Source organism: Peromyscus californicus, unplaced genomic scaffold (genome assembly GCF_007827085.1).
Source record: "Peromyscus californicus insignis strain IS unplaced genomic scaffold, ASM782708v3 Scaffold_8__1_contigs__length_139910024, whole genome shotgun sequence".
Classification (NCBI taxonomy): domain Eukaryota; kingdom Metazoa; phylum Chordata; class Mammalia; order Rodentia; family Cricetidae; genus Peromyscus; species Peromyscus californicus.
This window is the reverse complement of record NW_026294606.1, coordinates 62459210-62477208: the sequence shown is the minus strand read 5'-3', so window position 1 is coordinate 62477208 and position 17999 is coordinate 62459210. Positions and strand designations below refer to the sequence as shown.

General features: G+C 40.6%; 1 protein-coding gene across 2 annotated transcripts in view; it reads left to right on the top strand.

The window, feature by feature from the left end:
• Usp6nl (USP6 N-terminal like) overlaps window positions 1-17999 on the top strand; it is a 133620-nt gene that overhangs the window by 67386 nt on the left and 48235 nt on the right. For both annotated transcript variants that reach the window (XM_052727728.1, XM_052727727.1), the window contains 3 exons: window positions 4009-4076; window positions 8035-8117; window positions 14141-14180. In XM_052727728.1, coding sequence (XP_052583688.1) covers window positions 4009-4076; window positions 8035-8117; window positions 14141-14180 — 191 coding nt within the window. The remainder of the gene's footprint in view (window positions 1-4008; window positions 4077-8034; window positions 8118-14140; window positions 14181-17999) is intronic.

Here is a 17999-nt window from a genome sequence, read left to right as displayed (position 1 = left end):
CATTTCCATCCAGTGCCAGAACGATCTCTATTAGACAATTGGGTCTTCCCTTGTAGAGGTCTTAGCCTGGTAGTGATTGGAGTAAAGGTTCATAGACAGTGGCTTGCCCACGTTTTCTGGATTATTGACATTTCAGCTCCTGCCCACATTGTTTCCTCTTCTGTTCTTTCTTTCACATTTTAAAGCTTTTCCTTCTTGTGTTGTCAGAAATCTGCTGACAGTCCTGGGGCTCGTAGTGGGAATTAAGGGCTGCTGTAAGAGATATCTTAGGAAAACACTTGTCTGCTGGAAATGTTTAGCAGCTCTGATAGCACTCCTGGAGCTCAGTGGGCTTGAGTTTAATTTCTGCGCACTAACAACTTTCTCCCTTCAGGAGAGGTAGGAGTCTGTTGTTTCAGAGCTGAGTGTCGCACTAACAACTTTCTCCCTTCAGGAGAGGTAGGAGTCTGTTGTTTCAGAGCTGAGTGTCGCACTAACAACTTTCTCCCTTCAGGAGAGGTAGGAGTCTGTTGTTTCAGTGCTGAGTGTCGCACTAACAACTTTCTCCCTTCAGGAGAGGTAGGAGTCTGTTGTTTCAGAGCTGAGTGTCGCACTAACAACTTTCTCCCTTCAGGAGAGGTAGGAGTCTGTTGTTTCAGAGCTGAGTGTCAGAGGGGCATAGGATGATGGTGTGTATATGCTTATCTCAGACTTCTCTTTGCATTAGTCTGTTGTGAACATCTGAACAACTTGTGTGCATTTGGTTACTATATAGATTCATTCTATTTACTTATTATTATACTCACACTGAAGGGAGAGCTTATTAACATTTGTACTCTGAGAAATGTGAAAGAAATGGGTTTCTTTCCTGAGGAAAAGAACTTTAACCAAATGTACCAGTGCCTATTTTGCTGGTTTTTACTATTATGAATAACCTGTACTTGTTTACTGACCTAAATCCCAAGAGATAGGATGTTGGGTAAAGGATATGTCTCTTTGTAAGATTTCTGACTGTCCAGTTACTTTCCAGAAAGCTTTTGTATATACATTTATATGTTTAGTCTTGTGTCCTGAACTACAAATGACCTCTGGCTTTTGTGAGTATTATCAGCACTTTTGCTATTGTTGAGTCTAAGTGCATGCAAAGTGAGATTTTTCAAACTCTATTTCTGTAATTATTGAGGCTGATTTCTCCCCATATTTTAGTTTTTGCTGTAAATTTAGATTTTGTTTCTTTAGAATTATTTTATGTGTCTGAATGTTTTGCCTGTATATATATATGTGCACCATGTGTATGCCTGATGCCTGATGAGGTCAGAAGAGGGGGTTGGATCTCCTGGAACTGGAGTTACAGATAGTTTTGAGCAAGCATGTATGTGCTGGGAACTAAACCCAGGTCCTCTGCAAGAGTAACATGCTTCTAACCACTGGGCCATCTCTCCAACCCTATAAATTTAGATTTTATTTTTGTTAGAGCTATACGTCAATATAAAGATGCACAGTGTATAATACTTGCTTTGGAAACAAGTTTACTTGTACAGTACCTTCGCATTTGGAATGATCACTCTGCATCACCTAGACAGATTTCATTCTCTGTTTACTTCCCTGTGCTAAGTGAAATGCCATAATACTGTTCCTACGTCTTCAGTTTCCAGTGTTAGCTTTGTTTTCCTACTCCTATTTGGTTCACTGCCCCGCACTCACCTCTGCCACACAGCCCTTCACCATTGCCCTCTCCTCAGGAGTTCCTGTTTCCAAGGTGCATTGGTCAGTTCTCCTATCACCGAGAAAATGCCCCCGATAAACAGCTTCAATGGGATATTTATTTTGGCTTACTGTTGTGAATCTCAGTCTGTGGTTGGCTGGCTCCACAGTTGTTGACTTGTGGCCACATCATGGTTGAAGGATATGTTGAACAGAGAGAAAGAGCAAGAAGAAGGGTCCTGGGACAAGATAGATCCTTCAAAAGCATGCCCAGTGACTCTGATATGGAACACAAACTCCAGCTACAAGTGACCTATGAATAGGCCCGACCTCCTAAAAACCCATTCAGCTGTGAACTCATCAATGGATTAATCTTTGGGTGAGGTTAATGTCCTCATAATCCATTCACTTCTCTCAATGGTCCACTCAGCCAGGAACCAAGCTTTCAACCCATGTCTCTGAAGGACAGTTCATATCCAAACTATAATGGCAACCCTTTAAGGGAGGGGTTTCAAGAGTCCCTAAATTGTCATAGCAATAGCATTTTAGGGAAAAATGTATATGTATGTTCTGTCTGCCATCTTTTTTGTGTGTTTTGAATTGTTTTTATGAAACAGTGGTTAAAGTTGATGATTATACAGTTAGGACTGTCTAATTTTGATTTTGAGCTTTGCTTTTTACTAGCTTTGTGGCATTGGACAATTTGTTCAGTATCGCTAAGCCTCATGATTGGGTATGATTGGTACAGGGTTAATAATGATACTTGTCTTATTGTGCTGTGAGAATTTTTTTGCAAGGACTGTTAAGGAGCTCGGTGCAGTGTCTTGCTGTCTGCCAGCACTCAGAGCACAGCTGTAGCTCTTGAGAATTTCTTGTTCCTGATGTTTGCCCAGGTTTTTTATTTGAACAATGTTGTCTTTTCTCCTTGATTGTAATACCTTTTACACAATCTCTGATTTGTCCTTTATTTTTACTGTGGTACCTGGAGTGAGTATGTATGTATGTATGTATATATGTATTATGTATGTACGTAGTACGTATGTGTGTACATACCTACCTACCTACTTACCTACCTACTTACCTACCTACCTACCTACCTACCTACCTACCTACCTACCTACCTACCTACCTATCTGTTCCTGTGATGAAACATAGATCAAAACCAATTTGTGGATCAAAGTGTTTATTCCATGTCATAGTCTGTCACTGAGGGATGTAAGGAAGCAGAGACCACAGGAGGGGTGCTCTCTGTCACTAGTTCAGTCTGCTTTCTTATACAACCCACAACCACCTGCCCAGGGTAGCACTGCCCACAGTGGACTGGCTCCTCCCATATCAATCATTAATTAAGAAAATGCCTCACTGACATGCAAACTGATCAGATGGAGACTATTTCTCAATTGAGAGTTCCTCTTTAGGGTATCTCTAGTTTATGTCAGGTTAACAAAACAAACCAAAGCACCTAATCAGCATACTCCCCAAGTTGTTTTGGGTCAGAATGTTTTATCACAGCAACAGAAAGCAAACTAGGACAACTTATACATATTTTATTTTGAAGCAAACATAAAATAATGTCCTCTATGGCTCTTAGTGTCCTTAGTGTTGTTTATTTTTCTCCCCCTCTCTCCCTCTGCATTCCCTTGACTCTCACTTCCCAGTTAAATCCCCTGTCTGAAAACCTAAGAGCTTTCCATTTCAGTTTCCATTCCTGTTTCTATGAAATTTTAAATTCAAAGTTGATTCTTGAGTGCTGTGTTAGTTACTTTCCTTGTCACTGGGGCAAATACTATACCTCATACAAACAGCGTGGGGAAAGACATGTTTAGTTTGGCTTATGGTTTCTGGGGAATGGCTAGGAAGTCAGGGTGGCAGAGCCCTCTTAAATGGCGCTAAATCAGCAAGCAGAGAGAGGGGCTAGGCTGGGCTCTGTGTTCAAGGCCTGCTCCTGTGACCCCAACCCCATCTGCCAGTCAAGGTTCTGTGTCCCAAAGGTTCTGGTCTCCTAACAGCACCACCAGCTCAAGGCCAGATGCTCAGACATGGAGGTGTATGTGTGAGGGTCACAGCTCATTGAAATTAAGACCATAGCAGGGTCTTAGATTGTTGTCTGCGAAGTGTTTGCTGTATTACTAAATTTACACTCTTTGAATTTATGCATAGTATTGAAGTGATAGGTCAGTTGGTATTCTAAAGCTGCACCTAACTCATCATTTTGATTTTATTGCTTTCTCCTTGTAGGCAGTATTGCTTTTATGTTTTATTAGTTTTATGACTAACTTTATTATTCTCAGGATAATAGCCCATCTAAATTTGATCTCTCCACAGATTCGGACCAGGATGTAGCACTCAAGCTTGCTCAGGAACGAGCTGAAATAGTTGCTAAATATGACAGAGTAAGTATCTATATTTATTCTTTGAGTAGGTTTTATTAAAAAAAATCCTTATAAATAGAACAGGGTGTGCTTTTTGGAGAAGGAAGATAACAAGGAGTTGTTTTGTGAGAACATTGAGTTCCACCCTTTTTTCTCTGATTTCTGTGAGTTCTCTCTCTCCTTTTTGCCTCCCTTCTCTTTTGCTGTTTTCCAGCACATGGACTTGCTCCCGCCTCTGTGCTTATACTCTGGCTGTTTCCTTCCTGGAGTACTTGTATCCTGGGTTTCTGAAGACCCCATTGCCCACTCCATTCATATCTTTCCTCAGATCCTCCCTTCTGAATGTGATCTGCAACTGCTGTATCCCTGTGCTATCCACTGGCACTCTGTTTCCATCCTCACACCAGTAACACCAGTGTTGTGCTTTTATCTGCTGTATCCCTGTGCTATCCGCTGGCACTCTGTTTCCATCCTCACACCAGCAACACCAGTGTTGTGCTTTTATCTGCTGTATCCCTGTGCTATCCACTGGCTCTCTGTCCATCCTCACACCAGTAACACCAGTGTTGTGCTTTTATCTGCTGTATCCCTGTGCTATCCACTGGCTCTCTGTCCATCCTCACACCAGTAACACCAGTGTTGTGCTTTTATCTGCTGTATCCCTGTGCTATCCACTGGCTCTCTGTCCATCCTCACACCAGTAACACCAGTGTTGTGCTTTTATCTGCTGTATCCCTATGCTATCCACTGGCACTCTGTTTCCATCCTCACACCAGTAACACCAGTGTTGTGCTTTTATCTGCTGTATCCCTGTGCTATCCACTGGCACTCTGTTTCCATCCTCACACCAGCAACACCAGTGTTGTGCTTTTATCTGTTCTTCCTTCTAGAAAAGAAACTCTCTGGGGCCAGGAATTGATTTTGTTTGTTTTAGTTCTGAAAACTAAATACTTGGAACAATCTTTGACTTACAGCAGCTACTTAAATACTTGAGAGAGTGGATATATAGAATTAAATATTCTTGTATGAATAGTTTATATATACTCTATGAATTTACTATAAGTTTCAGATTCTTGTATTTATGTTTCATATAAATTTAATTTTAACGAGCATTTTACCTATATGTCAGAATGAAATCTATTTTTCCATTTTCTGATATATTTTATTAATTCTGTGAGAATGTCATACATATATACAATGTGTTTTCTCATATTCGTCCCTATTCCTCTGCCTAACTCCTCCCAAACCCACTCCGCACCTCTTATTCCTACTCCCAACTACCTCCTTCCCTCCCTCCTTCCTTCCTTGCCCATATACCACACCCCTAAAGGAAACTGACTCTTCTTCTCCTGGCATCCATCACCTGTCAACAGTTCCTTAGTTCAGGGTGGGGGCTTACGATCCACTCCTCCTTGCTGGAATGTTGACTGGCTAGATATTATGCAGGCAGCCACAACTGCTGTGAGCTCTTGAGTACATTGGACTTGGTTATACCCAGAAGACACTGTTTTATCCTCTTCTTCCTTGACCTCTGGCTCTAACAACCTTTTGGCCCCTTCTTCCACAATGTTCATGAACCATGGAGAAGGGGTGATATAGAGAGTCCATTCATGATTGAGCACCCCTCAAACACTTCCTGACTGCATTTTGACCAGTAGTGAGTTTCTGCATTAACAGTTGAACAGAAAGAAGCTTCTCTGATGAGGATTGAAAGCTGCAATCATCTGTGGGTATAGAGAGATACATAGGTAGAAGGTAGTTTGATACTGTGTCATTTAGTAAAGTGGTAGTGTTTGGTTCACCCCTGGGGCACATGAACGCCCCAGCTGTGGATTCTTAGTTCGACTTACTTTACCAGGCATGTGTTTCCTCCTGTGAAGTGGGCCTGAAATAAAATTAGAAAGTAGTTGATTTCCTTTTTCTTGGTGACCTTTAATAGTCCACTTGACACAACCCAGAGTTATCTGAGGGAAGCCTTAATTGAGGAATGGTATAACCAGGTATAACCAGGTCTGTGGGCATGTCTGTGAGGGATTGGTTGATTGTTAATGGATGCAGGAGGGTCCATCCCACTGTGGGAGGTCCCATTCCTCAGGTGGTGGTCCTAAGCTATATAATAAGAATAGTTAGTTAAGCCGGAAAGCCAGTCAGCAACCAGCCTGCTTTCACAATTGCTGCCTTGGGTTCCTGCCTCGGGTTCCTGCCCTTACCTAACCCCAGTGATGGAGTGTCCTGCAGCTGTGAGCCGGAACTGCCCCATAACACTCCTGCCACTACTGCACTCATGGGCCTGTATTGCCAGGCTGCTCGTTATTGTAGCTTTCAGAGTTCAGAGCTGGGTCAGGCTGCTGATCTCTTCTCCTCCTACATAGCACTCCCCGATTCTAAGAAAGCTAGCCAGCAGGGAGGTGTTTATAGAAGAGCAGATTCTTTGTGGCCCTTACAGATATCCGTAGTGTTGGTTGTCCCTCCTCTCTGCTTACCCCTTCCCCTTTCCCACTTAAACCTCCTCCTCATTTCCCCTTTCTCCCTTGGTGTCACCTTAGCATGGAATCATTCTTGGTTTTGATATGAAAGATTATCAGCAATTTGTTATCAATAATTTCTCCTTATTTGTCTCTTTTAATGAATCATAACATTTATTTGTAGGTGCCATGTTCTATATCTGCATCACTTCAACATAGTTACATATTTTTTATATATATTTTGTGAGAATAATAGGAACATGAAATGAACAGGCTTGGCCTGTGCCCTTCCTCCAGGGAAGAGCACAGGCAATATTCCAACAGTCTTGTTCCCAGAGTTCCCAGTGTAGTGGTTAGTTGTTATTATCACCCATGAAAAACCTAGATAGCTAGTTAACTAATAGCTAATGTAAAATGAGCAAGTAGCACTGTTTATCCATACCTACAGTCACCTCTCTCCCACTATGCAGCCACTCACCCATATGTAGTTAGCCTAAGGTAGGGCCTGGGAAACCTTTTAAAAAAATAATACAAAAAATGATTTCTGACAGCCCTTGCCCATAGGATGTTCATAGTCTCCTCGAAGGAAAGCATAGGAGCAGACATTATAAAATGCACTTAAATGGAAGTGTCTACAAGTCTAAAATTTGAAGGGTTGATATGTTTTATTTGGGAATCCTAAAATCATCAGTGTTAGTGATGAGTAAGTGGTACCTAGAGTATTTAGAATTAGGGGTACACCAGCAGTTAAGAGTTACCCATGAAAAAGGAATCATCAAAGAGTTGGACTGCATGAAGAGAACTGCAAGGGGTCAGCAGGGGACAGTGCTCTGCAAGTGTGGAGGACAAAGAGCAGGACAACGTTGCCAAGTAGTCCTTGCATGTTCAGTACTACAGATGGAAGAGTGCTCTCAGGCTTGACAATCTTTGGTTTTGTTGTTGTTGTTTGTTTTTTTGTTTTTGTTTTTTGTTTTTGTTTTGAGAGAAGGTCTAGGGTCTTGTGTAGCTCTAGCTAGCCTGGAAAACTCACTGTGTAGACCAGGCTGGCCTTGAACTCATAGAGATCCTCTTGCCTGTGTCTCCTGGGTGCTGGGATTAAACGCATGTGTTACCACACCCATTTGGAACTCATTTTTTGCTTTAGCAATAAGATTGGGTTCAGGGCCGGTGTAGTTGGGAGACAAAGCAGTGGAGAAACAAAGTGTCCATTGCCTTCTCTGAGAGGGTTGCTTGCAAGGCTTGTTCTAGATAGTTCATTTTAAAACTTAAGGTGTGTCAGTTTCTCCTGCAGTAGCTTTCTTGTCCTCATTGACTTCTCTCGGGACATCTTTTGATGGAGAAGTAGCTATGTTAGTTCTTGCTGACACAGTAACTTCCATAGCTAATAACTAAGGAGCAGTGGTTACATTGCCAAAAATAGTTGAGTTAAAAAATACTCATGTATTTGGTCTGTCTCAGTAAAATACTCGGTATTATAAATTTCCAGTAATTCCTCTTGTCATCTTTTGTTTTAGGGACGAGAAGGTGCAGAAATCGAGCCTTGGGAAGATGCGGATTATCTTGTTTACAAAGTCACTGATAGATTTGGCTTTTTACAGTAAGTTACACAGGTTGAAAGCTGTTGTTTTTCAGTTATAATCTTACTGTGGTTATCTGTTAGTAAATTTAGAATTTTTCTAAGACTCCAGGAGTGCTCTAGTATACTTTTTGGTTCCTAGCATTTTTAACTACTGTGGTTAAAATTAAGCCATAGTTAAGACTATAACCTTTATACTTTTTGTGTTTCATAAAGAGCACAGTGTGTAAATGAGTTGTATTAATAATTTAGCAGAATTAAATGCATATGGATAACAGTTTATATTTTTAAAACAATTCAAAAACATTTAATTTTATATAGATGAATTTTTAAAATAACTCTCAATTGGAAAATGAGTGTTGCCTAAAAATGAACAGTGAAATAAATGCCATTGATTGTTCTTATAGTTGTAAATGTAATCATGATATTGCTTCTCAAAATGAACTCTATTTATCTTGACCATGGTCTATAAAGACTCGAGAGAGGGAGGGCTAGACTACTGTAAAGTAATTCAGTTAAAGGGTTTTGACTTGTAAAAGTATCCTGGAAACTGATGTCAATCTGCTTGTTTAGGGCCTCGTGTTATCTAAATTGGTGTGTCTTTTAGCAATGTGTATTCTTTTTGTCTATCAGCTGGCTTCTCATCAGTGAATGATTCCATACTTCATCTAGAGAAAAGAATCAGAATTATCTTATGTATCATAAGTGTGTTGAGGCTTTGAAGAAGTCAAATGTAGGAATAATTCATAAAGCTCTTACTATTCTTAGAGATGATGCCTATTTGAAAATTTCTCCTGGATAGTTATAATCCGAAGACTTTGAACTTCACTAGACAACAGGGCAGTGCTTACAATGAAATTACTGTTCTCATTATTTTGATTTCTCCCTCTTCTTTTCTTCCACTTCCCTTTTCTCCTTCTTTTCCTCCTCTTTCTCCCCCTCTCCCTCCTCTTCATTGTCATCACACATAGCCACAACTGTGATGGGAAGCCATGTATGTTTGTGTGAAGCAGGTACAGAACTGGGATGGGAATCCACTTTTGAAGTACAATTAGAATATGAAGACTCTCAAGCTCAGTAGGTCACAGATTTGTCTGTGCATTAGAATCAATTGAAAACAAAAGATTTCTGGATTCTGTACTAGCTTTTGATTTAGCAGATGGGATGCAACTTAGATCGTTTTGACCATTCCATCCATATGGTAATGTGTTTTTTAGAATTATAGTATAGTCCAAATAGTATGAAGTGCATGTGAAAAACCCGTACATCATCTAAAAGGGTCTCTTAATTACCTAAGTTTTCTTTCTTATTAGTTGAAACAAATTTAAGTGTTACAAATAAGCACATTCTTGCCCAAGACCCTAACTTGTATTTGTCAGTTGGAATATTGTAGTCAGGTTTTTTCCCCCTGTTTGTTTTTATTTATTTATTTTTAAATTTTGGGCCACAGTCCAGTTGGTTGTAGGGGTGGGGGTGGGGGTTAGTTGATAACTTACCTTGATAATATTAGTTAGTACTCATTGAACACTTCCTGTGTGTCAGGCAGTGTTGTAAGCATTTACTCCTTCAAACATCTTTGGAGTGGGTTCTCTTTCTCTAGTTTTTAGACAGTGAACCTGTAGTTCAAAGAGCTCAAGTAAATTGCCTTAAGTTTATTGACAGTGCCAGCTCCTAGGATAGGGTCTAGGATAGGTCTCACTCCAGAGCCATGTTCTGAATTGCTGCAGGATGCTGCCTGTTATTGCTTTCTTTCGTTTGAGATGTGAGAAATACAGGATAAGTGCTTTGAGATGTCTACATAGGAGGCTGAAACGGCTACATCTATTGACATAAATACTAAGATAGCTAAGGTCACCATATTTTTGAAAATGAGACTGATAGGTGTCAGTTCTCATGATGTCACACTCATTTAAAAAAATTGTTTTATGTTGGAGTCCCAAAACCAAAGTCCAAATGAAAACGATGAGGCAGAGGAGTGGATTTCAGTGTGATGTTAGGCTTTATTAGTTGATTTTTGTTACAGTGCCTACTCCGAGTAAAGCACTTTCCCCAAGGTTTGCTGCGGGTGGTTTTTATTGTTTGCCACAGTAGGTGGACTTTATCGTATTGCTGGATAAAGTTTTTGCTGTAAGCATACAGATGTTATTTTCTCTCACACCTTGATTAAAAGAACACCTCTCCTGTCTTAGCTATGTGTAAGTCTTGATTGCTGCTGCGACTGAAATTGGATTTTAATTTATTGTTAATACAATAAAAAGAACAACCTCCCAGCCTTTTCTGGTTATTGCTGAGTTCATACGGCTCTAGAAACTTAAATTCTTTGTTTTGATACATAAAGGAGTGACAATAATTAACACAATATGGATTGACTTGGTTTGATGATAGTGTTCACAATCTGTGTAGAAGCTATTGGCAAACCAACTTGTAATGGAGTTACAGCTGCAGAGTGGAAGAGCTGAGCTTGCCTGAGCGGTTGTAGAACTTCAGTGTTTTAATCAAAACTAGCTACCACAGCTCTGCTGGTCAAGGAATGCTTGGTATTTGGATAATAATAAATAATGCTTTTAGGTCACAAGTTTTTATAGGAGAAAGAATTAAAAGGAAACTGTACCAAAAATAGAGAAGCTCAAATTAACACTAAGCATCAGATGCTCAACTGCTTATTCAAATTTGTATATTTATAAAATGTAGTGGACTGTCCACAGTTTCCATGCTCTTTGAGATCTGTAGAAGCTTACTATTCTGTAGTAAAGGTGCTCTTGCTATCAGGATTATCCATTTTGATTAGGAAGTTTGAGAATTCTTTTATCGGTTTTATATGTAAATTTTAACTTGGTTGAATCTAAACTCAGATACCTGCTTCAAAACCAGAATTGAACTGTAGTCAAAATATTCAACTTAATTGATTTTAACAAATTAGGTTTCTAAGTGAATGTTTATTTCTCATTTACAGAAATATTCTTGTGAATTGTTGAGAAATGACAGACATACTAAGCTATACATTTAAAACCTAATCCAGATGAAAAACATGCCCGCTCAAGTTTTTGTCTCTCTGCTGATTACTGCTGTATTTACTTACTGTTTATATGGAAGGGCTGTGCATCAGCGGAGTGCTGTCCCTGAGCAGTCCCCAGCTGTCTGCAGGTCCTAAAGCCACGGCTCTCCACTAGTGGGTTACAACCACCACAGGGATCGAATATCAGATATCCTGATACTTACATTATAATTCATAACAGTATTAAAATTGAAGTTATGAAGTAGCAATGAAATGATTTTATGATTGGGGTCACCACAGTACGAGAAACTGTTTTAAAGGGTCGCAGCATTAGGAAGATTGAGAACCACTGCTCTAAAGCAAGGGATGGATAGTAGTCATGTGTTACCAAGAACCAGGTACTAAGTGTTTCTGGATTTGTGGATGGTGTGTCTTTGTCACCATGACTCAGCGCTGCTGCTGTAGCATGAAAACAACCCCAGACAGTGTCTAAATGAGGAAGAATGACAGTGTTCCACTAAAACTTTATTTACAAAATTAGCAAACAAGATTTGACCTGTGTGTGGGCCATGGTTTGCTGACTTGAAGGAATACTCTGCTGTGTATTCCAGACTGTGCTCTTTCCTCTTTTCTACTTGAAGGAGATTTAGGTAGCAAGATACCGGCTGTTGGAGCCAGTGTGGTGGTGCAGGCCTTTAATCCCAGCACTTGGGAGGCAGAGGTGGGCAGATCTTGAGTTTGAGGCCAACTTGGTCTACAGAGTGAGTTTCAGATCAGCCAGGACTACACAGAGAAACCTTGTCTTGAAAAGAAAAAAGAAAGAAGGAAGGAAAAGAAAGAGAAAGAAAAGAAAAAGGTACAAATTATTGGCATAAGCAAACATGCCTTTTAGTACACATCTATTTGGCGTGTCACTGAATACCTTGGCTGTCCCAGTGAATATTCTGGACACACATGGGCACTTAGTGAGGTGGCATTCTCTGTTCTCAGATGGCTGTGAGCCTCAGCTTATGCCAGCACAGAGACTTGAGGAGGGCAAGGTCTGTGAACACGAGATTCCGCATGGAAAGTTCTAGGTATAAGATATGAAGACCCAATCTTGCTGTCATTTGCGTGAAGGCTGAAGACTACATTCAGTCCTTAGAATTTCTGTTTTTCTGAGAACTGTTTCCTCAGCCCATGCCCTTCTTTGTACACTCGGACAATAGCTGAAGATCATTTAAATGCTCTGGATTATGCTGTATTGACTATTTCTGTGTTAGGCTAAGTGACTAAATGAAAATGTTTATTTTCTTATCTATGAAAAGAGGGATTTGGGTTTTCTCTCTAAATTCTCTTTTGGCTTTTATACCACTTTTGTCTGTTCCATTGCTATGGCTAAATGGTTCATCTGAGGACTCTTCAGAGAAGCAAAGAATGACATAAAAAAAAAAGCTAGCTCTTGAATACTAATCTGTCATTTTTTAAAAGTCATGCCACTTGATGTCAAAAGAAAACAGAAACAAGAATATGCACATATTGTTGCCAAAAGTCCATACTATTGAGAAAGCTGCTGAAATCAGCTTTGTTTATGTGAAATACTTTATTACTGACAGTTAAGATAAGAGTCTCAGGATATTTTAATGCTAGAGGTGATAGAATACACGAGCCAGAGAAATGGTGGGGTTTTTTATATTAAAAAAATACGTTTGAAGTTTTGACAGTAAAGCTTTATTTTACAGACTAAAAGTGTAAGTTTCCTTTTAATTCACAAGTCCATTGGAAGCCAATTTTTCTTTTCTCTTTTTGATATTGGTTATTAAACCTAGGGCCCCATTCTTGCCAGGCACATACCATACCCTACCACTGAATTACATCTTCAGCCTTCGTGTGTATTTGTGTGTGTGCGTGTGTGTGTGTGTGTGTGTGTGTGTGTGTGTGTGTGTGTGTACTCTTGAGTGCATACACACTTAGGCACATGTATGGATTTATGTGTATAAATGTTCACATGTGTGTATGCATGTATGTATAGGCCAGAGGTCAACCTTGGGTGTTGCTCAGAAGCCATCAACCTGAATTTTTTTTTTCTGGTATAGGTTTCTCATTGTACCTTAGGACTTGTCAACTAGACTAGGCTGGCTGGCCAGTGAACCCCAGAAATCTGTCTCTGCCTCCCTAGTGAATGCCACCATGGTGTGTGTGCGTGCGTGCGTGCGTGCGTGCGTGCGTGCGCGTGTACTCAGGTCCTCACGCTTGCATAGCAAGCACTTTGCGAACTGAGCCGTGTCCCCTGCTCCCACAACTCTCACTCTTTAGTTTATTTTGAGATGGGGTCTCACCAGGTTGTCCAGGCACGTTTGCACTCCCTGAAACCCAGGACGTTGTTGAATTTGGTGTTTTTCCTCTACTCAGCCCCTTGATTAGCTGGGATTTCAGTCCTTTTCCTCTAGGCTTGGCTCCGTTTTTTCCTTCATGCAAAATTTTAAACAGTAATTTATTTTAGGCAGTGGTTGGATCCAAGAGTGAAAGTGACAGTCTAGGGCACAGAATGGCGGCCTGACCTATGTGTCAAGGCCAAATCTAGTTCACCACTTGGTTTTGTAGCCGTTCTATGGAGCTTAGCTTGCCTCTCATTTGTGAGTACTATCACACTCTCACTAGAGTCCGAGTAGTTGGGAGAAAGAGTATGTGATCCACAAAGCCTAGAACATGCAGTATTTACTGTGACAGGAGTTGCTGAACCCTGGTCTAGGGCAGTGTTCTCCAACAGTATTTTCTGCCATGATAAAAATGTTCGACATGGCAGCCTTAGCTAGCTACGACTTTAGTGTATCAGGCCGTGGCTAGTGAGACTTACTTGAATTGCTCCCTGTAGGATACTGACTACTGTGTTTGAAGATGAGGGATGTTACTGTAGACCAGCCATTATTTTCTGTTGAATTCAGTGGAATGAAAACATGAAACGCAGCTCTTATAGTGACATATTGCATATAATACATGCCTGTAGGATACAGTTAGTAAAAATCTGCTCTGATTTCAACCATTTCCTGTATGTTGTTATTCTCTGCAGTGAGGAGGAGCTCCCATATCATAATGCAGCTGTGGACCGGGTAAGTGTTGTTCTTTGTTTATATGTAGTTATTGATGAATTGTCTCTAGAGGAACAGAATCTGCTTTTGTGAATTTTGAGTGCTGTATTGTATGCAGCTGGCATTGTTAGAATTTGACCATAATTGTATTGCTCTTAAGAAAGGAGTTAAAATAAGGGTGAAATAAGTTTAGGAGGATTTATGAGATTCTGGCCAGGCATTGGTGGCACATGCCTTTAATCTCAGTACTCAGGAGGCAGAGGCAGGCGAATCTCTGTGAGTTTGAGGCCAGCCTGGGCTACAGAGTGAGTTCCAGGAAAGGCTCCACAGAGAAAAGCTACACAGAGAAACCCTGTCTCGGAAAAACCAAAAAAAAGGGCAAAGGTCAGCACTCTGAAATGCTCAGCCCCAGCTTGAGGCTCTACCTGTATGAAACACTTCTCTGTGGCAGGAATTTCCATCTATCTATCCATCCCTATTGTGTGTGTGTGTGAGAGAGAGACAGAGAGAAACAGAGACAGACAGACAGACGGACGGTTTTTGTTTGGTTATTTTTCTCTTTCATTTTTTGTTAGTTCTTTGAAAAGCACACACAGTGTATTTTGACCACTCCTTCCTCCCATCCTTCCCTACCCACTCAACTTTGTGTCCTTTTTTGTTTTTAAGCCCATCAAGCACAATTTGTGCTGCTCAGATACTCTTGAATGTGAGGCCTTCACTGGAGAGTGGTCAGCCCTTAAAGAAAATTGACTCTCCCTCTCTCAACAGCTATCAACTGCCAATAGCTTCTTAACTGGGGGCGTGGTTTCTTGCTTACCACCCTTTTCCATTCTGAAATTGTGTCTGGCTTGAGTCTGTGCAGATCTGATGCATGCTGTCATAGCTGCTGTGAGCTCATATGTACAATGCCCTGCTGTGTCCAGAAGAAAGTTTTCTTGCACTATCCACTGTCTCTGGCTCTTAGACTCTTCTATCATAGTATCTGAGCCTCGGAGGAGAGGGTGTGGTGTAGATGTCCCATTTCAGACTGAGCATTTCACAATCCTTTATTCTCTACACCTGAACACTTTGAGTCTCTGTGTTAGTCACCATCCACTGTTAAAAGAAGCTCCTCTGGTGAAGGTTGGCAGTTACACTAATCTCTGGGTATAACAATAAGTCATCAGGAGTAAATCCCAGGTGATCATCATGCACCCTCTGGATGGATAATAAAGCACCATTCTAGACCAATAGCTCCATACAAAGTAACTGTCCATGAGATTTTTATCCAACTCCCCACAAGTAATAACTAGAACATTTCTTGTTGTTAGTTACCTTTTAACACTTTAAGGATTAGACAAATAACATAGTAAACCTGTCAGCTTTTCCCTAAACATTTCTTCACTACTTAGCAAGGAGCTGCTTCTACATCTGGGTATTACATGAGAAGTAGGGATTGGAAGTTTTAATTGCTCAGAATCTCCTTACTCCTCCATTTCTCCTCCAAAATGAATTGTAGATGAAAGTGAAGGTATTTTGTTTGTGTGTATTCTACTGGGAATGGGGCTGAACTTCAGGCATTGAGGATGGAATTGCAGTTATAATTTGAAAAATATTTTAGGAAAATTTTCTAAGATCAAATTTTTCTGAAAATCAAAACTATAGAAAACCTTAAGATGCAAACAGAATTGTTATTTTGTATGTATGAAGACCAACTGTGAACACTTCCTGCAGATGAGAGTCTGCCAGGTTCTCTGGCAGCACCATAGCGTAGATGCTTTGACAGAGACTTTAACAGCTACATTGCTGAGTAATGTGTGTCTTACCCTGGACCAGCTACTGCTTAGAATCCCAGGAGTATGGAAAGCATTTTTCCCCTCTGGCTGAGAAGCCCTCTGTCCAGTGACTAGAGGAAAGTCATTTGAGATAAGAGATGGGAGATGATTGATGGTACTCAGGTCTCTAGTACTGCTGAAATGAATTGTAGGCTGGTGGTCAGTGTGTAGATCAAGAGTATATGAGAAGGAAGAGGCTTGATGGTTACCATCTTGTGAATTCTGCCTCAGGTGAACGTATTGCTTCTGTCTTCTGACAGTACCTTTTTGTGTCGTGCCCTGCTTCACTAATCATCTGACCCACTGATGTCCTCACCTCCATCCCCTCAGCTCAGAGTTTATTGTAGCCATTCCACATAGTCTCTAACATAGGATAGTTTCACTCAAGGGCTGCCGGCCTCCCTCCCTCCCTCCCCCTCTCAGAGTCACAAAATCCATACTTTAGATTTTGAATTTGATCTTTTCCTTGGCCTAGCAATATTGGTCCCCAGATATGTCCTATAGACAGATGTCCCCATCACAGTGAGTGGGTGCTCCTTCTTCCAGACTGCAGCCCACAGTCTTCTGAGTTGTCTTTGACTCCTCCCAGACCCCATTGCATCTCTCAACCAGTGCTGTGAGCTTTGCCATCCAGGTCTATTCAGAATTGGTTGACTTCATCTCTACTTCTGCTACCCAGGTCCACTGTAACTTTTCTTCTGGAGCTTCCTGTCTTCCTACCTCAGTCCTTGCCCCTTTCTCTCACAGTCTTATCTCCTCACTGTAGTTGTAAGTTTTCCTGTGTCCTGCCTGCCTGAATTCTGGACAAATCTCTCTCACCTGTGTCCCGCAGCTGCCTGGACCCAAGTAAACACACAGAGGCTTGTGTTATTTACAAACTGTATGGCCTGTGGCAGGCTTCTTGCTAGCTAGCTCTTATAACTTAACCCATTTCTATTTATCTATAAGTTGCCACATGACTTTTACATCTTGCTTCTCCTGGTGGTGCTGGCATCTGTCTCTAGACTCTGCCTTTCTTCTTCCTTTCTCTCTCCTTGGATTTCCCACCTGCCTCTAAGCTGCCTTGCCATAGGCCAAAGCAGCTTTATTTATCAACCAATCAGAGCAACACATATTCACAGCATACAGAAAGACATCCTACAGCAGCTCACACAGTTAGAATGTTCCTGTTAAAATGGGTTAAAGTCACGCCACTTTCTGATCAGAAGGTCATAGTATCTTCCCTGTCCATCCACACACAGTAAGGCCCAAGTGCTAAGAATGCTTCCCAAGGCTGTGCAGGGCCTCACTCTTTGCCCTGTGCTGCCTCCTTTCATTCAGCTGCTGGCTCCCTAGTGTCTCCTGAATGTGTGGATGGGCCAGAGTTCCTTCCTCTTGTGGGGTGTTTTGCTGTCCTCATAGTTAGCTGCAAAAACTTACTATGGTGTCACTTACAGAATATGACTGTTCAGCTAACCTAAAACTGGGGACTTCTTCCCTGATGTTAATTATCTTCTTTGTTTGTTTTCTGTATTGGACACAACACAATTGATGTGTTAGATACTTTGAAGATTTCTTACTTTGTTTCTCCCACTAGGTTGTAATCTATATGAGTCACATACCACTTTATAACATTAACTATATTGACATAAAAGCTGCTGGAGAGTCTGTAGATAAAGTTAGAGAGAAAAGAATTGAAACTGTTGTTTGTTTTTAAACAAAGGCTAGGTTGATTTGGCAAAATAAAAATGTATTAATCTATTATAGACCTCTCTCTCCAACTCCTCCTTCACTATTGTTGTTGTTGTTGTTGAGAAACCTTAGAGTCTTCAAGCCAGTAATTAGATAAGTCAAAAAATGTGCCAGTAAAGAAGAAATGTAAGGCAAATTAGCAGAGGGTACATGCTTAAAAATTAAGTTTGTTTAATTTTTTATAAGACTGAGCAGTATGTTAAGATTCTTACCCAATACAAATATATATATATATATATATATATATATATATATATATATATATATATATAATTAATTTCCTATTTAAAGTCTT